The sequence below is a fragment of the Mustelus asterias genome, chromosome 14 (assembly GCF_964213995.1).
Source record: "Mustelus asterias chromosome 14, sMusAst1.hap1.1, whole genome shotgun sequence".
Lineage (NCBI taxonomy): Eukaryota > Metazoa > Chordata > Chondrichthyes > Carcharhiniformes > Triakidae > Mustelus > Mustelus asterias.
The window spans coordinates 52,631,811-52,645,614 of record NC_135814.1 but is presented as its reverse complement, the minus strand read 5'-3'; the positions used below and the strand labels follow the sequence as shown (position 1 = coordinate 52,645,614).

Genomic DNA, 13,804 nt, shown 5'->3' with positions numbered 1-13,804 from the left:
CAGAGAAACCTGGGGATGTTTGTGCACAAATCTCTGAAGGTGGCTGGATGAATGCAACTCCAACAACAGAAGCTTGACATCTTCTAGGACAAAGCAGCCTGCTTGATTGCTACCCTTTCCACAAAGATTCAATCCCTCACCACCAAAGAACAGTGGCAGCCGTGTATATCATGTACAAGATGCACTGCAGGAACTCACCAAGATTCCTTAGGCAGCACCTTCCAAACCCACAACCACTACCATCTAGAAGGCAAGAGCAGTAGGTACCTGGGAACACCACCCCCTGGATGTTCTCCTCCAAGTCACTCACCATCATGACTTGGAAATATATCGCTGTTCCTTTACTGTCGCTGAGTCAAAATCCCGCAATTCCCTCCCTAACAGCACCATGGGCCTATCTACACCTCAGGGACTGCAGTGGTTCAAGAAGGCAGCTCACCACCACCTTCTCAAGGGCAACAAGGGATGGGCAGTAAATGATGGCCCAGTCAGCGACACCCACATAGCATAAATTAATTTTAAACAGTAGTTGTAGCGTGCCCATGCTTGCCAAGAAAAGTGAGTATAAAGCCTAAAAAATCAAACCTGATCTAGTTGGTCATTGTTGACCTTCCATCAGCATAATAAAGATAAAGATAACGTCACCATAGTCCCAGATGACCATAGACTGTTCTCCCCTTTGAGGAGGGGAGTTGATTGGTGGTGATTTAGCCTAAGGATCACTACCAGGACCTTCATGAATAACCACAGCCAATACGGGAATTGCTGTTGGCGTCGCTCTGCCTCACTAACCAGCAGTCCAGTCAACTGAGCTAACCCAAACTCCTTGGTGTGGACCCATAAAAGGGAACTCGGTAGTCTTTTTATTAGCATATAAATAGTATAAAGATGTTCAGATAAAGGGTGGGGTTGATTATGAACCTGGAGAGATCCTGGAGAGCCAGAGGGAATGGTTGAGTGCTAAATAAGTACTTTGCATCTGTCTTCATGGAAGAAAAACATGCTGCCATTCTCTCAGTAAAAATGGAGGTAGTAGAGATATTGGACAGAGGAGGGACTTAAAAAGTTAGCAGCACTCAAGGGAGAAAAATAACCCATCCAGATGGGATGCATCCTATGCCACTGGAGAAAGTAAAGGTGGAAATTCAGAAGCTCTGGATTCAGAGGACTAGAAGATTTAAAATGTTTACACCCCTGTTCCAAAAAGGGGGAGAGGCATAAACACAGAAACTAAAAATCAGATTAACATGAGTTATGGGGAATATTTTAAAGACAATTATCTGGGACAAAAATGATTTGCACTTGAGGATATGTTGGTTAATAAATGAAAATCAGCATGGATCTGTGAAAGGTAAATTGTATTGGAGTAACATAAATGACGTACTTGATGAAGTAATCAAGTTAATGAGGGTAATACAGTTAATGTGTCTATGGACTTTAAAAAGGTGTTTGATAATGTACCAGATAATAGACCTATCAGCAAAATTGAAGTCCATGCAATTAAAGGAACAGTGGGAGTAGGGATATAAAAGTGGCTAAGAGACAGAATCACTCGTGGTGAATCGTGATTTTTCAAACTGTTCGGAAATATACAGTGGCTCTCCCCAAAGGTCAGGATTGAGATCACAGGTCTTTTTAATAAACATTGATGACCAATGGGAATTGGATAAGTACTTAAAGGGGAAAACTTGCAAGGCTATGACTAAAGAGCTGGATGGGGTGAGACAAAATGGAGAGCTATTCCAAAGAACCAGCTCAGGCATGTGTTAAGCTTTGTCCTGTATCATTCTCTGCTTTTTTAAACACTGCTTTGCCTCTCTGTGCTAATAGTCCAATGGTGCCAACCACTCTTGGTCAAAAATTGTTGGCACTGAGACATTAACACTAAATTCTGTATTAATCAGAGACAGTTTATTCTACATTCATCATGAATAGAATATAACCGATTCTTACTAGAGAATAACTATTACTAAGAAATATGGGATCTGCCTCAGAGGGTTTTCCCTGCTCATGGATCCCTGAACTGCAACACTGAAGCAACTGCAATGACTGTTGGCACCAAGTACCAGGTACCTCCAGATTGCACTTCAGTAATTGACAAAACTATAGAATTCCTGCAGTACAGAAGGTGGCTCTCAGAAAGAGCATTCCCCCGCCCCCCAATGCCCATAACCCACATTTACCGTGGCTAATCCACCTAACCTACATATCTTTGGACACTAAGAGCAATTTAGCATGGCCCATCCACCTAACCCGCACATCTTTGGACAAACAAAGTTTGAGTGTTTCCATGATGATATTAAGAGTATCCCCAACCCCACACCACCAAATCATAAACCAATCTTCAGTTTGAATTCCAAACCTTCCATTCTGTTGTGGAAGATTGAGTAACCTATCTTTATGGGGCTTTTTTATGAGAACTCCGTGGGAACCCTCTAGAAAGAAGAAAGTAGCAGATAATTTGCCATATATACTTGTCCAGCAATCCAAAGGTTCACAGAGTACATGCATGATCAGTTTGCCACTCATAGCAAGACTGTCAGCTATGATCAGCAACAGGAATCCATTGCCCTGTGCATTGTCTTAAGAGTTTACAGAAGATGCATCTCAGTGGATTGCCTCAAAGATAGTTATGCCGACCATTTAAGCCTAATAACTTTGACATTTCGCTTAACAGAGATTTCGGGTAACTTTTTAGTGATGGTTCCCTCAGATAAATATGTTTTGATCTTCCTATTATTGTTAATAGTGTCAACGCAAGTTTGAGATTAAATGTTTTCTTTTTACTTTCAGAATCTACTTGTTCAGGATCCACAGTGGTCTTTACCATGTCTTCTTCAGCTACCGGAGAATTACAATACCATCTTTCAGTACTATCATCGTAAAGCTTGTGTTCACTGTTCTAAGGTGCCTAAAGATCCAGCTCTTTGTCTAGTGTGTGGTACTTTTGTGTGCCTCAAAGGTCAATGCTGTAAACAGCAAAGCTATTGTGAATGTGTACTGGTGAGTAAATTAAATACATTTTAATGGATTAAAACAAAACAATTTTTAGTTTAATTATTTGACATTTTGTGGTTTTGTACACAGGGAATCAAGTCCAAGTGTAGTCTTTTGTGAAGTGTTTGGAGATAGGTGATAATTGGACCTGGTCAGACAGATGCAATCCTGTCCCCAGTTTTAAATCATTTTAATAGTCCTTCACCTCTTAACCACCCCCTCCCCCGGCCCTTCAAACACAACTCTTTCCCAAGCTTTTGGTCAACCCCTTCAAATATTATCGTCCTTGATTTGACATCTTTTTTTGTGTATCCAAGGCATTATATAAATGCTAATTGTTTTACACTTCCATTCTAAATTCTTTTGCCCCATTTATAATGAAGCTGCTTAGACAAACATGTTGCACTGTATTTCCACATTGCACTTCCATCTTCAGCTGGCCATGGGGTATATTTTGCAACATATTATGTTCCTCTGTGTGAGTTTGGGAAGATAAATTAACTCATTCTGACTGGCTTACTGTGTGATTTTTCTTTCCCCACCTTTTCTGATTTTTTGTGTTAAAGGCACTATCTCGAGGCAATTTGTTACACCTTTGCTCATCATTATTGTCATGTGTCAGCTGTGTCTCAGTTGGCAGTAGTCTTGCCTGTGAATCAGAATTATCTCGAAGAAGGGCAAGAGAGTTATCACTGGTATCCTGGCCAGTATTTCTCTCTCAATCAACATCTCTAAAACAGATTATCTGGTCTTTAACATGTTACCATTTATTGCAGTTCGCTTTGTGCACATTAGCTGCTGTGTTTCCTACATTACAATGGTGACTACATTTTGTAAAGTATTTTAGGATGAATAGTGCTCATGAAAGGTGCTATATAAATGCAAGTCTTTTTGGTCTGAGAGACAAATAGCAACATGGAATTGTGGGTCTTCACATCTCACATCATTAAATATCTCTCTCAATATACATGAAAACTGACCACTAGGTGTTTTACAGTAATGGGCAACATACAGCAGTCCATCCTTTAATGCTATACTGTTCCTTTTAAATTTTTTAATATTACAATTTTCAAACATTTAGATTTATTTTAATAGTTGGTTAGAGGGGCCCATTCACTCAATCATTAACTTAAACATTGTTATGGTGCTGTTGGCTCTTTTTTAGACATCTGGTATTCTTAAATGAGGTATGCAATGAACTAATTCAAAAAAGGAAAGACTTGTATTTATAGGACACATTTCATGACCACCAGCCATTTCAAATCACTCTTCAGTAATTGCTATTGCACTCAGTAAACTCCCACAAATAGCACTGAGATAATGACCAGATAATTTGTTTTTGTGGTGTTGATTTAAGGATAAATATTAGCCAGGGCACCAGGGATGACTCCAACACTGTTGTTCAAATAATGCCATGGGATCTTTTACATCCACCTGAGCAGGCAGGTGGTTTAATGCAGATTGTCCAACCTTTGTACTGGGTGGGGTCTTGCACACTCACTCACTCTCTCTCGCACACTCATTCACTCTCCCAGTCACTCACTCATTTTCTCGCACACTCACTCTCTCACAGTTATTCTCTTTGCCATATTCACTCTCTCTCCTCGCTCACTCTCTCCAATGCTTAGTCATTCACACTCTTACTCTCTCCCACACTAACTCACTCGCAATCTCTCTCACACTCCTTCTCCCACATCCCTGGGCAGCGAGTCTTTTCATCCTCACCACCAAACCCCCCCCCCCCCCCCCCCCCGATACCCTGCCCACACCATCGGATCCAGCAGCTCCTGGCCCAGCACGGAGCGGGTCACTCTCCACACTGCCCAGCATGGAGCAGGCTCTCCCCACACTGCCCAGCACAGTGCAGGTCTCTCCCCACACTGCTCAGCACAAAGTGGGTCTCTCCCCACATAGCCCGGCCCAGCCCAGCACAGCATGGCATTGGCTCTCCCTCTGCCTCTTGTTCCTTCACCCCTCACTTCTCTGGAGCCCCCTCACTGCCACCACTGTTACTGCCCCTCCAATCACAGACTGCATCTCTCCCACATTCGCTGCTGCAAGGCTAATCCAGGAGTTTATCAGCAGCAAAGGAGAAATATAGCCTGTGATTCCAGGAGCAGTTTCTTTCCGAATCTTCCATTGCACTTACCGACATTTGGAAAACTGCCACTTTACGGGGCTTGGTGGGTCACATCCAGCCCATGGTCTGCACGTTGGATGAGCCTGATTTTATTTTTACATTCATTCATAGGATGAGTGTTGCATTTCTTACCCATCCCTAATTGACCCTTGATACCTGGTGGTGACCTGTCTCCTTGAGTCCAACTGAATGACTTGCTGGGCCTTTTCAGAGGGCAGTTAAGAGTCTCGTGTCAGCGAGACTGGGTATGGGCAGCAGCTTTCCTTCCATGGAGGATATTAGAGAACTAGATGGGTATTTACAACAGGCCAATGGTTTCATGGTCACAGACCAGCTTTTATTCAGCTTTATTTAATTTACTGAATTTAATTTCCCACAGCTGCCATGGTGTCTCTGGATTGTAATCCTGGTCTATTAGCCATGTAACATAACCACTACGCCACTGTACCATCTGAAAGATGGCAGCTTAGACTTCATGATGTGGAGATGCCGGCGTTGGACTGGGGTAAACACAGTAAGAAGTCTCACAACACCAGGTTAAAGTCCAACAGTTTATTTGGTAGCAAAAGCCACTAGCTTTCGGAGCGCTGCCCCTTCGTCAGGTGAGTGGGAGTTCTGTTCACAAACAGGGCATATAAAGACACTAACTCAATTTACAAAATAATGGTTGGAATGCGAGTCTTTACAGGTAATCAAGTCTTAAAGGTACAGACAATGTGAGTGGAGAGAGCGTTAAGCACAGGTTAACCTGTGTTTAATCTCTTTAATCCTTAAATCTCTTTAACAGGTTAATCTCTTTAACCTGTGCTTAACGCTCTCTCCACTCACATTGTCTGTACCTTTAAGATTTGATTACCTGTAAAGACTCGCATTCCAACCATTATCTTGTAAATTGAGTTTGTGTCTTTATATGCCCTGTTTGTGAACAGAACTCCCACTCGCCTGACGAAGGGGCAGCGCTCCGAAAGTTTAGTGGCTTTTGCTACCAAATAAACCTGTTGGACTTTAACCTGGTGTTGTGAGACTTCTTACTGGGCTTAGACCTCTGACAATGCAGCACTCCGTACAGTACTGAAGTGTTAGCCTTGATTTTTGCACTCAGTCACTGGAGTGAGACTTAAACCAGAAATGTCGTGGTTCAGAGGCAGATGTGCTACCAACTGAGCCACAGCTGACACTAAAGAATATTTGGATAAAAGGAATGGTAAAACATACAAAATTGAATCAATTGATGATAATGAAAATTGTGCTTGATCAATGAACTAATTTCCATAAAATGCTGTCATAGACTGTTGGAACTAATTTACACTTTGACATAGGCTGAAAGCCAGCAGTTAGGCATTGGATTGATAACGCTGAAAATAAATTGGGTGGGCTGTTTTCTACCTGTGTCAAAAGTAAAAATTAACCTGGTTGTCTTTGGCACTTTAGTTAATTTAGGAATAAATATTTGTAAGAATTACTTAATTCTAAATCTTTTATAATATGTACCAGCATTCCCAGAACTGTGGAGCAGGAACCGGAATATTTCTTCTGATTAATGCCTCCGTAATCATCGTCATTCGTGGTCACCGGTTTTGCTTGTGGGGATCCGTCTATCTTGATGCTCATGGTGAAGAGGACAGAGATCTAAGGTAATACGTTTCAGTAGTGTTTCTTGATTTGAGACTATCACAGTGATGTGTTACTGAACTATAATCTGAGGCCTTGACTAATAATACAGAGAAATGAATTCAGATGTGAATTTGTGAACATAAATCTTTTGAATTGTCCTAAAAATACAACTGGTCATTAACGTTCGTATATTTACCTTGGAGGGGTACAGCACAGATTCACCAGGTGATACTGGAGCTTAAAGGTATAAATTATGAGAATGGGCTGCATAAACTTGGTTATTGCTATGATGGCCACAGGGGAATCATTAGTAGATCTCCCCTTTGGCTCGTAGAGAGTGAGCTCCCCTATTAAGCAAGTGGAAGTTTGCCCAACGGGGAGGGAGCAGCAGGGGGTTTAAAACCAACTGGTTCCACTCAGGCCAGTCGTTAACGGACTCCCGGGCTTGACCTATACATTATAGCCGCAGAAGTGGTACTTTATGCACGTTGTAAATAAGACTGGCCATGGCAAGATTTTTACAGCTATATTCCTTTGAATTTCAAGGTTGGGGAATGGTCCAATTTAAGTGTTTAGAATGACAAAAAGATTTTGGGGAGGCGATGGCCTAGTGGTATTATTGCTCGACTATTAATCCAGAAACTCAGCTAATGTTCTGGGGACCGGGATTCGAATCCCGCCATAACAGGTGGTGGAATTTGAATTCAATAAAAAATATCTGGAATTAAGAATCTACTGATGATCATGAAACCATTGTTGAATGTCGGAAAAACCCATCTGGTTCACTAATGTCCTTTAGGAAAGGAAATCTGCCGTCCTTACCTGGTCTGGCTACATGTGACTCCAGAGCCACAGCAACTTCCCTCCAAGGATGGGCAATAAATGCTGGTCAGCCAGCGATGCCATGTCCCACGAATGAATAAAAAGAAATTGCTGGCTGAGCTACATAAGAACTATTTTCCCGCTGGAAGAATTTCGAACATGGTGACATTATTTTAAAATTAGAGCTAGCCCATTCAATAGTAAAATCAGGAAACATGACAAGAGATAATGGAAATAATAACAACAACTTATGTTTATACAGCACCTTTAAAGTATTGGAACATCCTGAAGCACTTCACAGGAGCATTATAAAACAAAGTATAATACAGGGCCACATAAGGAAATACTTGGTCAGCTTACTGAAAGAGGTAGATTTGAAGAAATGAAGTGAGGTAGAGAGGTGACATGGAGTAGGGAAGAAACTCCAGAGTTACAGCCTAGGCAACTGAAGGCACAGCAACCGGGGGTGGAGCACTTATAATTGGGAATGTACAAGAGGCCAGAATTAGAGCAGCACAGATATCCCAGAGGGTTGTGGGATCAGATGAAATCAGATAAAAGATGGGGGTGGGAGCAGACCATGGAAGGATTTAAAAGCAAGGATGAGAATTTTAAAATAAAGATGTTGCTTGACCAGGATCCAATGTAGGTCAGTGAGCAAAGGGTGGGTGATAAGGGAACAGAATTTGCTGTGAATTAAAGCACAGGCAGCAAAGTTTTAGATGAGCTGAAGTTCAGAGGGTAGAATGTAGGAGATCTTCCAGAAAGTGCGTTGGAATATTCCAGTCTGGAGGTAATTAAGGTATGGATGGCTTCAGCAGCAGAAACATCTGAGAAAGGGTGGAGTCTGATAATTTAGTGACAGTGGAGAGAGGTGGTGGTGAAGTAGAACTGGGTGTGTGTCAGCATACATATGAAAACTAACTCCATGCCTTTGGATGATGCCATCAAGGTGCAGCATGTTGATAAGAAATAGGAGAAGGCCAAGGATTGACCCTCCCTCATCAAGTCATGATTGGTGATGGACAATTAAACAAGAGGAGAAGACTTCACTCATCATGAATGATTGCAGAGTCCAGCACATCAGATGAAAAGACAAGGCAGAAATATTTGCAACCATCTTCAGCCAGAAGTCTCAGTTCTCCTCCCAAGGTCACCAGCATCACAGATGCCAATCTTCAGCAAATTTGATTCACTCCATGTGATATCAAAAAACAGCTGAACACACTTGTTACAGCAGTGATATGAATCTTGAGAGCATTTCACTTGTAGTTGTTACAGAGAGAAAGAGATTAATTTTAACAGCCCTGATTTCTCCTCTCACAACCCATCTGTAAACAAAGGTGTAGAGTGTTCCAAACCTCTATAATATAATCCCACAGCAAACCTGAGATAAGATAAAATAAGAGAGTTGGTTTATTTTACATAAAAACATAGGAAAGAGGTTTTGCAACGTCCTCCCCTTTTGCACTCATACAATGAAAGAGGGATAAGGGAAAGAAAGGGATACAGGACAAGGCCACAATAAAAATAAGAGTTATGGTTTTATGTGAGTCCAGAATCAAAAGTCCAATGGCATATTCCTTCAGAGGGTAGTAAATTGACTGTTGAAGGGTGATCCATTATCCAGAATTGAGAACGTCCATGATGGTAGGAGGCACATAGAATTGAATTAGTCCTGAAGGCACATTACAGAAATTCCAGTGTTCCAGTAGTTCACAGTGTAGATGAGCGCTAGGGAATTTATCTGAATCGAGCTCTACCCTGCTGCCATCCTCTCAAAGAAAAAATGGTAGATAGAGACAGACTGCTTGTCTGGAATGTTACTTTTGTTTTGAGCTCAAAACCGTGACTAAAGATAAAATTCAAAAACCATATAATTAAAGGAGGTCAGACAGCTAAGTCTCGGTGCTGTGACAAGGTGGTTTCATTTTGAGCAATTTGGCCACCTAGACCCCTGGTTGAAATCTACTGTGTTTTGAAGCAGGTAGTGGTGGAACCATTAGCACCACGTTGGAAATTAGGGGTCACAAACAGCTGCCATTGACCATAGCTGGCTGGGGCAGACATCACGAATGCTAATCCATTATATTGGCTTAGTTGGAATAATTATACAATACAAGGAGTGGTACATTCCAGCTGGTGTGAGCTATTAGACCTTGTTCACTTTTAAACTATTCAGAAACTTCCAGAAGCCAGCATGTGATCAACTGGAGCCATTTTAACAGCCCAGAACAAAATAATTTTATAAAATAGCAAAAGTTTTTCCTGTCTTGTAGCCAGGACTAGTCATTTCCCTAACCAAATTATTCCAATACAGGTACAACACAGGTACTGACAATGTGGAAAATTGCCCAGATACATCCATTCCAGAAAGAGAAGGACACATCCCAATCCAACCAATTTATCACCCTATAAATCTACTCTCAATCATCAGCAGAATGATGGAAGGTGTTGTGGTACTTACTCAGCAGTGACCTGCTCACCAATGTTCAGATTGGGTTACTCCAGAACTTGTTATAGTCTTGGTTGAAGCATGGACAAAATGGCTAAATTCCAGAGGTGAGGTGAGAGGGACTGTTGTTGACATCAAGGCAGCATTTGACTGTATGCAGCATCAAGGAACCCTATTAAAATTGAGAATGAGAATTCAGGAAGAACTCTCCACTGGCTGGAGTCATACCTAGCACAAAAGAATATGGTTGTATTTTTTGGAAGCCAATTATCTAATTCCAAGGACATTGCTGCAGAAATTCCTCAGGGCAGTGGCCTCAGCCCAAGCACCTTCAGCTGCTTCAGCAATGACCTTCTCTCCATCACAATGTCAGAAGTGGGGCTGATGATTTGCACAGTGCCTCACATAATGAAGCAGTCTTTGCCTGCATGAACCAAGACCTAGACAGTTTTCAGGCTTGGACTTTTAATTGGCCAGTAACATACGGACAACATAACTGCCAGGCAATGGCCATCTTCAACAAGAAAATATCTTAATCATCTCAACATGACATTAAAAGACATTACCATTGCTGCTGAATCCCTCACTATCAATATTCTGGGGGGTGGTGGTTACCATTGATCATAAACTTAAACGCATGAACTATGTAAATATTGTGTCTACAAGAGGAGGCCATAGACTGTAAATTCTGTGGTGAGTATTTCACCACCTGACTCCCCAAACACTGTCCACCATCTGCAAAGCACAAGTCAGCAGTGTGGTGGAATACTCTGCACTTGCCTGGATGAATGCAGCTCCAACAACACTCAAGAAGCTCGACACCATCCAGGATGAAGTAGTTTGTTTGACTGGCATCCCTTCCACCACTTTAAACATTCAATCCCCAGAAACCACTGATGCAGTGTCAACAGTGTGTACCATGCTCAAGATACATTGCAGCAACTCAACAAGGCTCATTCAATAGCACCTTCCAAATCCAGAAAATTGGCCACTTAGAATAAAAAGAGCAGCAGGTGCACCCGATCACCACCTGCACTATCCCGATTCTTGTAAAAATGTAATTGTTTCATCAGTGTCACTGTGTCAAAAGCCTTTATAAAGTGAACCTTTATAACACTGGCTCAGCCTCAAGTGAAGTACTGTGTCCAATTCTTGGCATCCTACTTTAGAATAGATGTGAGGTTGTAGGAGAGTGTGCAGAAAAGTTTTCCAAGAATTATGCCAGGGATTGAGGGATTTCAGTTACAAGGATAAATTGGAAAATCTGAGGCTATTCACCATAGAGAAGAGGTGATTGAAAGGAGATTTGATGGAGCTGTTTGAAATCACAAGGGGTATGGACAGAGTAGATAGGGGAGGAGTTGCTTTAATTGGCAGAAGGATCGAGAACCGGAAGACATCGAATTCGGGTGAATGGTAACAAAAACAAAGGTAGCATGAGGATAAACGTTTTTACACAGCAAGTGGTTAGGATCTGAAACACACTGCCTGAAATTGTGGTGGCAGCTGTTTCAATTCTGGCTTTCAAAATTAGATAATTATCTTAAGAGAAAAAAGTTGCAGGGTTAGAGATAGATGAGACGAATGAGCTGAGTTGCTCCTGCAGAGGGCTGACACAGATGTGATGGGCCAGAGGATCTTTTTTTGATAGAGGCAATTTCAAAATATATAAAATCCGAAAGCAAACATAGTTATCTCAGGTCACAGAAACAGTAACTCTCCTGATGTTTTGATTCCCTTCGGAAGCTCAGAAGGTTTCTGACCCATGTTTAATTTAATATTCAACACAATTTAGAAGTGCATTAATATTTACTTTTCACTGAGTGTATGTGAAGTTTATTATACATATTCAGCTATGTGCATTGAATGCCATAGGTGAGGTGAGAGTGACTGCCCTTGATATCGAAGCAGCATTTAACCAAGTGTGACATCAAGGAGCCCGAGCAAAACTGGAGTCAATGAAAATTGGGGAAAACCCTCCGCTGGTTGGAGTCGTACCTGACCAAGGAATACCAAGGGAAATGGTTGTAGAGTTTGAAAGTCAGTTATCTCAGCTTCAGGACATCATTGCAGGAGTTCCTCAGAATAGTGTCCTAGGCCCAGCCATCTTCTGCTGCTTTATCAATGACCATCCTCACATCATAAGGTCAGAAGTGGGGATGTTCGCTGATTTACTGCACAATGTTCAGTATTATTCGCAACTCCTCAGATACTGAGGCAGTCCGAGTCCAAATGCAGCAAGATCTGGAAAACATCCAGGCTTGGGTTCACGAGTGGAAAGTAACATTCACGCCACACAAGTGTTAGGCAATGACTATCTCCAACAAGAGAGGATCTAACCATGACCCCAACATTAAGTGGCATTACCATTGCTGAATCCCCCACTTTCAACAAGCTGGGGGTTATCATTGATCAGAAACTGAACTAGACAGGCCATATAAATACTGTGGCTACCAGAGCAAGTCAAAGGCTAGGAATCCTGCGGTGAGTAACTCACCTCCTAACTCCCCAAAGCCTGTTCACCATCTAAAAGGCACAAGTCAGGAGTGTAATGGAATAGTCTCCACTTGCCTGGATAAATGCAGCTCCGACAACACTCAAAAAGCTTGACACCATCCGGGACAAAGCAGCCCACTTGATTTCTACCTCTTCCACGAACATTCAATCCCTCCACCACCGGTGAACAGTGACAGCCATGTGTATCATTTATATGATGCACTACAGGAACCAAGGTTCCTTAGGCAGCACCTTCCAAACCCACAACCACTATCGTCTAGAAGGGCAAGAGCAGCAGATGCCTGTGACCACCACCATCTGGAAGTTCCCCTCCAAGCCACTCACCTCCTGACTTGAAAATATATCCCTGTTCCTTTACTGTCACTGGGCCAAAATCCTGGCACTCCCTCCTTAAGAGCACTGTGGGTGTACTTACACCTCAGAGACTGCAGCAATTCAAGAAAGCCTCTTACCATCACCTCCTCAAGGGCAACTAATCTTGCTGCAAAGAACTTCTAGGAAATAGTAACCATAATATGACGAGTTGTACATTAAGCTTAAAAGTTAAACAGTTCATTCTGAAACTAGGCTCCTAAAGCTGAACAAAGGAAATTATGAAGATAATAGGGGTAAGTAGCTATGGTGGATTGCGAAAATACATTAAAAGAGTTGATGGTGACAAGCAATGGCTAGTATCTAAAGAAGTATTACGTACTCTACCACAATTATACATTCCTGTAAGACACAAAAGCCCAACAGGAAAGATGAATCATATGCGGCTAACGAAAGAAGTTAAAGATTGCATGACAAAGGAAGTGTCTTATAAGATTGCTAGAAAAAATGGTAAGCCTGAGGATTGGGAATAATTTAGAATCCAGCAAAGGATCACCAAGAAACTAATAAAGGGAAAAGAGAATATGAATGTAAGTTAACATAACATATAAGTGGACTGTTAAAGTTTCTTTAGGTATGTGAAAAGGAAAAGATTAACAAAGAGAAATGTGAATCCATTACAGGCAGAGACTGGACAGTTTATAATGGCGAATAGGGAAATGATGGAGAAACTAAACAATTATTTTGTGTCAGTCTTAATTGAGGAAGGTATAGAAAATCTCCCAGAAATACTAGAACCAAGGGACTTGTGAAAATGAGGAATTGAAAGAAATTGGTATTAATAAGGAGGTGATATTTGAAAAATTAATTGGATTGAAAGTTAATTAATCTGCTGAACCTGATGAGCTACATTCCAGAACATTGAAAGAAGTGGCTATATAGATGGT

At 41.6% G+C, this 13,804-nt stretch overlaps 1 protein-coding gene across 4 annotated transcripts in view; it reads left to right on the top strand.

Moving 5' to 3' along the window:
• Window positions 1-13,804, top strand: part of ubr3 (ubiquitin protein ligase E3 component n-recognin 3) — a 325,538-nt gene that overhangs the window by 302,535 nt on the left and 9,199 nt on the right. For all 4 annotated transcript variants that reach the window (XM_078228378.1, XM_078228377.1, XM_078228376.1 and 1 more), the window contains 2 exons: window positions 2,794-3,003; window positions 6,632-6,771. In XM_078228378.1, coding sequence (XP_078084504.1) covers window positions 2,794-3,003; window positions 6,632-6,771 — 350 coding nt within the window. The remainder of the gene's footprint in view (window positions 1-2,793; window positions 3,004-6,631; window positions 6,772-13,804) is intronic.